We start from the raw sequence: 8,483 nt of genomic DNA on the forward strand, positions 1-8,483 counted from the left end.
ATTGCCTTGCTCGGATGGACACCAAATCTTTAAGCTTTGTTAGACAAGCATATTTGTCTTTTTACTGCTTTAGTATCCCTCTTTCTTTAGGAGATAAGGTTTCCCAAGAGCTTGATGATGATTGCGCTTCTAGTTTTGCTTGCTATTGTGCATCTGCCAGATTTGAAAAATACAAAGTTCTCTCTCTATTATTGCAATAGAAGAAACACACTCTAAACCTAATTTGCAAAGAAGAACACAATGCTAATCACTCTTTAATGATGTGAGAAAACATTAACCAAATACTAAGTCACCTAAACCTACACTCTAATACCATGTTAAAAATGTGGATCTAAGCAAGCTCAAAGCAAGGTTGTTGCAAGATCAAGGTGTCCAATTTTGTCTAGTTTATGCTGGACTGAGACAATGCTTGAAAAACAAATTTAAGGAGACAAGGTACTTCAAATGAGATCAAAAAACTAATAGAAAATACATATGCACTAAAATTAACCCAATATAACTTAAATTAATATAAATTAGTCTAATTAATAAAAATTAATCAAAAATATATTAAAATAATAAATAATTGATCTTTTCATACTTAGAGTGATCCAAGTTTTTTTCCATAGATACACCATTACAAGTACACTAGTCCCTATAGGTTTTCAATGATTTATATCAAAAATATAATTTTACTAATTAGATTATTAATATTTGCATGCCTTTTAATAACATGGAAGAATTTTGAAAGAGATCATTAAAAATCCAACCATTGGATTTACAATTTTGAATAACCACCACATTCTACTAATGTCTCACTATCTAACACTCTTTTGATCTACCAAATTGAGCATTTTAAGTGATAGTTATTGTGGATACAAAAAGTGACATATATTATAACACTTTAAAGATCTTAAAATATTTAAAGAAAATAGACAAATAGCTTAAAAGTTTCTCAAAAAATCAAGTTAAGCTCTATATTATGTGAAGATCTAATGTCCAAAGTGAAAATCTCATATGAGTTTATCTGTAAAAGATATTAGTATTTTATGGAATCCATCCAAATTTGGAACAGGGTGTATACATTGATGTTGTACCTAAGGAAATGAGAACTTTCGATTATTTAATGCTTAATCAGATTATGCAACTATATTCCAAACTTTACATGTGATGTTCCAACAAAAGAACTTGAAAGGAAATTCCTTTGTTAGCTAGGAGAGATTCGTCATTTACAAACCTAAAGCCAAAAAGATCCAAGCAACAACCTTAGTACTAGCCTCAGTACTTAGTACTACGTCAAAAGTCAATGTTTCTAGAAGCACAAGGATTCTATGAAAGAAACCCCCACATATGGGTGCCAAGATCAATGAAACCCATGCCCTAGACCCTCGACCATTAAATCCAAGTGGGTGTCAAGACCCAAAGCCATGCCTTCGACGCTAACTCTAGAACTTCCACCTCAACTCGTGTCGACACCACCTTTAGAAAAGTCAAGTAACATGAGGCAACTTTCCCATGTGCAATGGCCATACCTACCGTTCTTCCCATCAAAGAAGAGTCACTCATGGCAGTTTTGTCCATATACATGAATTCCTATACAAAGCTATGACATTTGAGCTCACTCTGAATTACAGGCCAGTCCAAGCCAGCAAGCTAACATTCTTTATACAAGTTGGTATCAGACAAACTTAGGCCTAAAACTTCAGCTATTAGATCAAACAGGTGATGTCCGAATTGATGAGCTGGGAAAAGCTGGAAGTCCGGGTTTATCTGGAGCAACCTGCAACGGCAGGTAAACTTTTAAGGTAACCCCTTACAAAACTCAGAGTTCGACAGCATCAGGTGCGCCAGCTTAAGAAGATTATGTGTTTGTGCATGTATAGAGATGAATTAAAAAGTGTGCAAACTACATCTTTCTTGTCAGCAACACCTGTGCCAGGCACCCCCTTCCAGGATCTGCAAAAGACCTTGATACATACAGATGTGGCCTGCCTATGTGTTGGGACCTCACAGCTAGAATCATCTCTTGAACGCTGGCTTTGATAGCTTCTGGTTATCCTGCTTATCCACCATGCAATGAAGTGTGCAAGGATGTTCACAAGCACGTGACCTCCAAGGATGGCTCCCCACAGAGTGTACACGAGTATGCAAGGATTTCCACATGCAGACCAAACACTGGCTTTGATAGCTTCTGGTTATCCTGCTTACCCACCATGCAAATTTGCAATGAAGTGTGCAAGGATGCTCACAAGCACATGACCTCCAAGGATGGCCCCACAAAGTGCACACAAGTATGCAAGGGCTTCCACATGCATGGATAGAAAGTAGCCACACAAGTGCACATGTTACATCTGTTTGCAAGAATGCCCACATCCATGTACACAAAGTAGCCACACAAAGGCACATGCATCTGCAAGGACTTAAAACATAGTGTGAGCATGTTGGAAGCGCATTACATGATCCACCAATGAAGTATATGATTCAAGCCTGTTATGCATGGAATGACACCCTGAGTGCTAGACAAGACAGATGATAGATTTAAAAACCTGTGGAGTTTGTTGTGGCACGCCTGTTGTCACACCTGTCGTCTGCCCTCTTGGTGCTGAAGGCAGACTCGCTTCTTGCTCTACTTCTGCATTGTCTGGCTGAAGGACTGCTCCTTCTTCAGTGCATTGCTGAGTTTTGGTATCGGCCTCAAGTGCATCTAGTTCTGTAAACAAATTGTTCAAACCGCCACTTAAAACACAATATTAAACCGTGTTACTCTGTACATCAGTGGAAACCCTAAACTTGCATGCATGCATGTTTGTGTATCAGACTAAAAACAGAGATTGGTCTTCTCAGACAAGCTCATGAGATTGGGCAAGTTCTCTTTTCTAGTTTTTGACATGTATAATATCAAAATTCTTTTTAAACTCTTTTATACCCTTGAAAACTTTTCTTTTACTGATCTAGATTTTAGTAGTTCTCATAGTACTCAATTAAGATTACTGTTAGGCAAGTTTTTGAAGTCTAAATGCTCTACCCCCAGGCATTCCTTAGTTTTGAGGAAAGATTTGTTGATTACTATCTTTACTTCTCTTGATTTAGATAAAATAGGATTGAGCTCTATTTTACAATCCCCTGAGTTTATGGAAGCTCTTCCCCCTTGCGTTAGAAAAGTTTGAAAGCATCCTTTAGTAGCTTTCAAATATGTAAAAACCTTAGGTCAAAAAGCTTTCAATTATAGTGATATTGGGAGAAACTTGAAAGAGCATAATAAATCAGCCATTCTTAGAACTAAATGCCCTTGTAGGAAGGTTGTCTTCTCTTCGTTTGTGGAGGAATCTTTAGGACATGTGGTCACTACAGATTACTCCATTCTTCCTTCTCACTCACTCAAAGAGCTCTTTTCTACAGGCACTAAATTTAGACTTTTTTCTTCAGTTGACTCTTGCCTTCTTAAGGCCATAGAAAAGAGCATATCTACTTTTGTAGTCAAGCTAAAAGAATCTTTAGGAGTTCAAGGCATTTTTTCTTATTCGAAAGCTACTATTTTGAGAAAGGCCTCTAAGAAACTCACGAAATTCTGTTCAAAGAGTACTCCCTCTGTTAGCAATTCTTTATCTTCTAGTGATTTAGTTACTCTCAAGAAATTTCATCTCGAGATTTTGTTATTTCCTACGTAGACAAGTATTCTAACAATTTTGTTTTTACTTGTAAAAAGTTTTACTTAGAATGTTTGTTAAGTGAAGTAAATTCTTCCTCTTGGACTTATTCTAGCTGTTCACTTTCTTCTCAAGACGTTATCTTGAAACACCAAGATTTTTGTAAATCGTTTGGTTTCAAGTGCAACCTCACTTTGGTTTTTTTGTATACAGTTTGGAAGTTTCATAAGAATCCTATACAGCCCAAGTTCATAGCTGCTTCTTGCAATACATCTCTAACAGATGTTTCTAAATGGCTTAATCATTGCTTTAAAGCCATTTTACCTAATGTCCATGACCTTTGGAAAAATCTTCTTAAAGATGCTAACATGCCTACAAACACGAGTTGGATCTTAAAAGACTTTGTAGGAGTAGTTTCCGTCTTGGAATTCTTAAACTCCTCTCGGAACTTGACTGAAAAGTCGTCTCCTTTATGCCTACAAACCTTCGACTTCACGACCTTATACACCAAACTAGACTTAGAAGACTTACGTGTAAGAATTAGATCCCTTATGACAAAAGTTTTTGCCTATATATTAGAAAAGGATAGATGCAAGGCTTTATTAATAAAAAAGTCAACTTTGCATTTTGATTTTTCTTGGTTAAAAAGTAAAAATCAAGATGTAGATAAAGAAAAGATTCACCAAAATTGTAGACAAAGATGACATTTATACTTGGTTCGATTTTCTCCTAGATAACCTTTATATATTCTTAGGTGACTCTTTATTTGAGCAAGCAATTGGTATTCCCACGGGTACCAATTGTGTCATCTTTCTTGCTAATTTTTATCTTTTACTTATGAGTTTAATTTTATGGAATGCCTAATTTCTGTTAATACTTGTCCAATCTTTCTTTATAAACTTTGTAATGTGAGACATTTTATAGATGACCTTTTCGTTCCCGACATTCCTTCCTTTCAAAAGTTTTTGTATATCAATCTAAATTCCTTAGGTAGAGAGATCTATCCCAAGAAATTTTACGAACTTAACCGCACCTTGAGTAACAATAGTTGTACCTTTTTAGACCTTAAGATCACTCAATTATCTTCAAACTTCATAGTAAATATGTATGGAAAACGCTTACAACCTAAATATGCTAACTTAAAGATCATTCAGATGTCACACTCTTCTTTCAATATTTCTGATTAAGCTAAGTATAGTGTTATTTGCTCTCAACTTTTTAGATTCTTTTACCTTTGCTCTACTAAATTTGTCTTTATCTCTCAATCATGTCATCTTATTTTGCTGCTTATCAAAAAAGACTATAATTTCAATAAGATTTTGAAAAAGGTTCGTTCTTTCATGAATTGTAGTAAGTTTATCTTTGGTATTTTAGCTTTTGGAATGTTTAAAATAATAAGAAGTAAGTTTTATAAAAGTGGAGAGCTGAAAAGCCCACTTAATTTATAATTCAATGCTCTTTTTTGTAAAAGTGGCTTGTAGTAAGCCTTGTTTTAACTTAGAGTTTGTTGTTTTAACTTAGAGTAAGTCTTGTTTAGTCTTTTTGTAATTCTTTCTCGCTCTAGCTTAATATAAACTTAGTTTTGTTCTTTCCTATGTTTTGTGATTCTTTGTTGTTATACCTTAGAGCAAACTTTGAGTGCTAGAAACTCAAAGTCTACTCTAAGTTGTCCATCACCTCCGAAGAGTGATAAAAACTCAGTTCGCTAGTTTTATAAAGCATGTTCTTTTGAACTAACCTTATACAAACATGCACCTACTCTTAAGCACTGATGACGCAAGTAAGAATGTCATAGCTTATTGTCCACGCTATTCATGATATAGTTGATGAAGCTACACTTCATGTTCGAACAAACATTACAGTTAATGGTTACACTTTTGAGTCGAAGTCTTTTTAAAGTTTAGCTTAATGTTTGGTTCTAACTCTTAAGTGCTTTAGGTCTAGAGTTTACAGTTCTCTATTTTGCTATTTTTTGTTGTTGTTTAGTATCTCAACTCAAAAGATTTAAGGCCTTATTAAGAAGAAGTGTGTATGCTTTTGTGTGTGTGTGTTTAATTTTTTATTTTTTAAAGTTTCTTTGTTTCATGTAATTGGTTTGTTTTGTTTCTTATTTTTTGTTTTTTTGTTTATTTGTTTTTGTTTTGTGTTTTTTATTTTTTGTTAATGTCTTAATTAAAAGTCTTCATTTGATATTATCATTTGATTTCCTCTCCTAAGTAGCTAGGTTTGTTAGTTTATTTATTTTTTATCTTTCAAATGCTTTGTTTTTGTCTTTGTCCTTCTTCACTATTATTTCTTTCTCAAATCTCTCAATTCGTAAGTCTAGATTTTTTTTGACCTTATGAAGGTATATATATATATATATATATATATCAACCTAAAACCTAAACATGTATGTATATCTTATGTATGCATATCACCCTATACTACATTGAGTACTGCACCAAGCTTTGTAAACAAACTAGTTTAACCACCACTCAAAACACAATAGGGTTACATGGTATACATCAACATCTACTAGGCCTAACTCTGCAGAAATTTTCCATAGAAACCTCCATGAAACCAACTGCAACAAGTAACACTGGTGAAGTAGAGAAAGGTTAGGCTACCTCCCAGAAGGTCATCCTCATCCAAATGATTAGGGGCACTGTGGCCTTGCACAAGCGAATCTTGCATCTCATTGCTCTCCTCCACTGTGTTTGTTATCACATCTTGCAGTTTCTGTATCAAAAATCCAAGTTGTAAATCTCAAGGGTACTCACATCCACATCCACTTCACCAAGTTAGATGCAATGTAAAGAGGTTGTAAATCTCAAGGGTACTCACATCCACATCATCAATTTTAAGCATCTTCAATGTTCCTTGCAAGTCCTTGTTTCCTGCTTTCATTGCAGCCATCTGCAAAGTCGAGATGGCAAGCATAGGCCATAGCTTAAAAAACAAAGGGTACAATTTGAGAAACACATGGTAAACCAAACATGATAAGATGGTGCTGACAGCTTGCTGTAGTGTGTATTATGCAAAGCATCCTTACACTGGTCTCCCCATAGCCTGTCCTCATGTCATCATTGAGGCTGGCTACACAATCACCCTTGCCCCATCAGCAAGGACCCCGCTATGGAGGGAAAGTCTTGCTCATCCAACTCCCCACCCTGTGGCACAGGCAGGAAACTGTGTATCCAGCCTCACAGTGGAGAATCAAGAGAACAGAACAGCCATATCTCACCGTCTCCTGAGCATCCTTTATGCCTCCTATGGTAAACAAAACACGCTCCAGCTTGAAGCTTTGATTGTACAGCATGTCTCTCTGAGCTTCATACCTGCTTTGGAAAACAAAGCCCTACGGTAAATCCATGACAAGAACCAGCACACTGACATGTTTAGAGCTCTTAGCAGTTCGCTTGAACCATGTCCGTACATCTTCTTCTGCTTCAGAATCCGCAGTGCACGAGCTTTGAGAGCATCGCGTGCCGCCCTGGGCCTCGTCTTCTTGATCTGCTCCTTGAAAATCAGAAGCTCAGCTTCCAGCTTCTTGATCTTCTCATCAGCTATATCTCCTCTCCTATTTATCTACACACATTTTTTGCACAGAAACAAGGAGGGACCCTGCAGCTTTATATGGCTCTTTCAGCAAAGAAACACTTTCAGAGAACAGCCTTAAGAACAAGAAACCGATACAGCTTAAGCTATCATAGCAGGAAAAAGAGCAGTCATTAACAAGAAAGCAGTCTTCAGCCTCTACCATTGAATCACAGAGAGAACAGAAAAAGAAGTAGTACAACAAGCATTCCAGAATAAGTGAAGACCCAGCAATAATAGAGTGCTCTGCAGAGCCTACAGAGACTGACTCTCTCTCTCTCTCTCTCTCTCTCTCTCTCTCTCTCTCTTCTACCTTTTCTGCGGCCTCTTCGATTGTGACAAGAGGCGGCTTCTCTTTCTTCGTCTTGGATCCGAAGATCTTCTTCATGGTTTCCTCCTGCTGCGCAAATGTCAAGCTATGGCGGAAGCTGAAAAAGAAGAGGGAGGGGAGAACAAGGAGAGAAACGATGCGAAGGCGTGGAACTATGAAGAAGAAAGAAAGGGGCACAAAATTTCAAATACCCGTTTCACATCAACAGAAGATTAGTCCCACTTTTCACCTCATCAGATTCTCCCCTCACCATCATTAACTACTAGGTGAAGAGTAAAGTGGCAAGAGGGCATCTATACATGACGTGGACAAGAGGCCATTTGCATGTCCAAATACGGATTATGGGTGCAAGGATGCAAGGACCGGATGACGAGTGAACGGTTGTGAGACGCATGAATCACGGTCTTTGATGTCCATGGCAACCAACGCTCTTGTGTCGTGTCAGAGACTACGAAGCTTTTTGATGTGAGATTGCACAATGTTGTTGCCACACAAATGCCACTAATGAAGGTGTCAGTGTGTCTTCCATTGTGCCACGCATTATCATGTGAATCCCCTCTTGTAAGGGGCTGGTGTCCTCCATGGGTTTATGCATGCGGTTTGGAGCTTTTGGTGACCACATGAGCCATGATGGCTTCACCAAATGCAACAACTTAGTGTGACAACAAGCATAGGACCTGACAAGAAGCTTTGACAAGTAGCTTCCAACACATGAAAATGAAGCTCCATCGAGAAGTACTTAAGCCCCTAACAACCCTTATAGGACAAGGTTAAACATCTTTGGCACCATTGCGGAAGATAAACCCTAAACCCAAAAACTTATCGCCCAAGTTGTGGTTTTCGTTCCATATAGTGCATACGCAATAGTGTGTCCAATCTAGCTTTGCCCGGCATGGAGTAGCCGTACACCATGAAACATGTATGATTTAGCATTAGATGTTTATTTG

The 8,483-nt window shown here is 37.3% G+C and overlaps 1 protein-coding gene across 1 annotated transcript; it reads right to left on the reverse strand.

Moving 5' to 3' along the window:
- Window positions 1–1,229: 1,229 nt before the first annotated feature.
- Window positions 1,230–7,687, reverse strand: LOC147630791 (vacuolar protein sorting-associated protein 60.2-like). The gene is made up of 7 exons (XM_086810778.1): window positions 7,519–7,687; window positions 7,045–7,196; window positions 6,853–6,946; window positions 6,453–6,524; window positions 6,236–6,347; window positions 2,526–2,689; window positions 1,230–1,759 (listed from the first exon to the last, which is right to left on the reverse strand). Exons 1-7 carry the CDS (start codon window positions 7,591–7,593, stop codon window positions 1,694–1,696), a joined length of 735 nt encoding a protein of 244 aa, XP_086666904.1. The 5' UTR covers window positions 7,594–7,687; the 3' UTR covers window positions 1,230–1,693.
- Window positions 7,688–8,483: the final 796 nt, after the last annotated feature.

Source organism: Cibotium barometz, chromosome 16 (assembly GCF_041138505.1).
Source record: "Cibotium barometz isolate CiBa-2024 chromosome 16, ASM4113850v1, whole genome shotgun sequence".
Taxonomy (NCBI): Eukaryota; Viridiplantae; Streptophyta; class Polypodiopsida; order Cyatheales; family Cibotiaceae; genus Cibotium; species Cibotium barometz.

Coding starts and splice junctions, on each gene's coding strand:
- LOC147630791 (XM_086810778.1), bottom strand. CDS start 7,593: ATGAAGAAGATCTTCGGATCCAAGACGAAGAAAGAGAAGCCGCCTCTT. Junction 6,947..7,044: donor ATTCTGAAGCAGAAGAAGAT/GTACGGACATGG, acceptor TTTCCAAAGCAG/GTATGAAGCTCAGAGAGACA. Junction 6,525..6,852: donor TAAAGGATGCTCAGGAGACG/GTGAGATATGGC, acceptor TCGACTTTGCAG/ATGGCTGCAATGAAAGCAGG.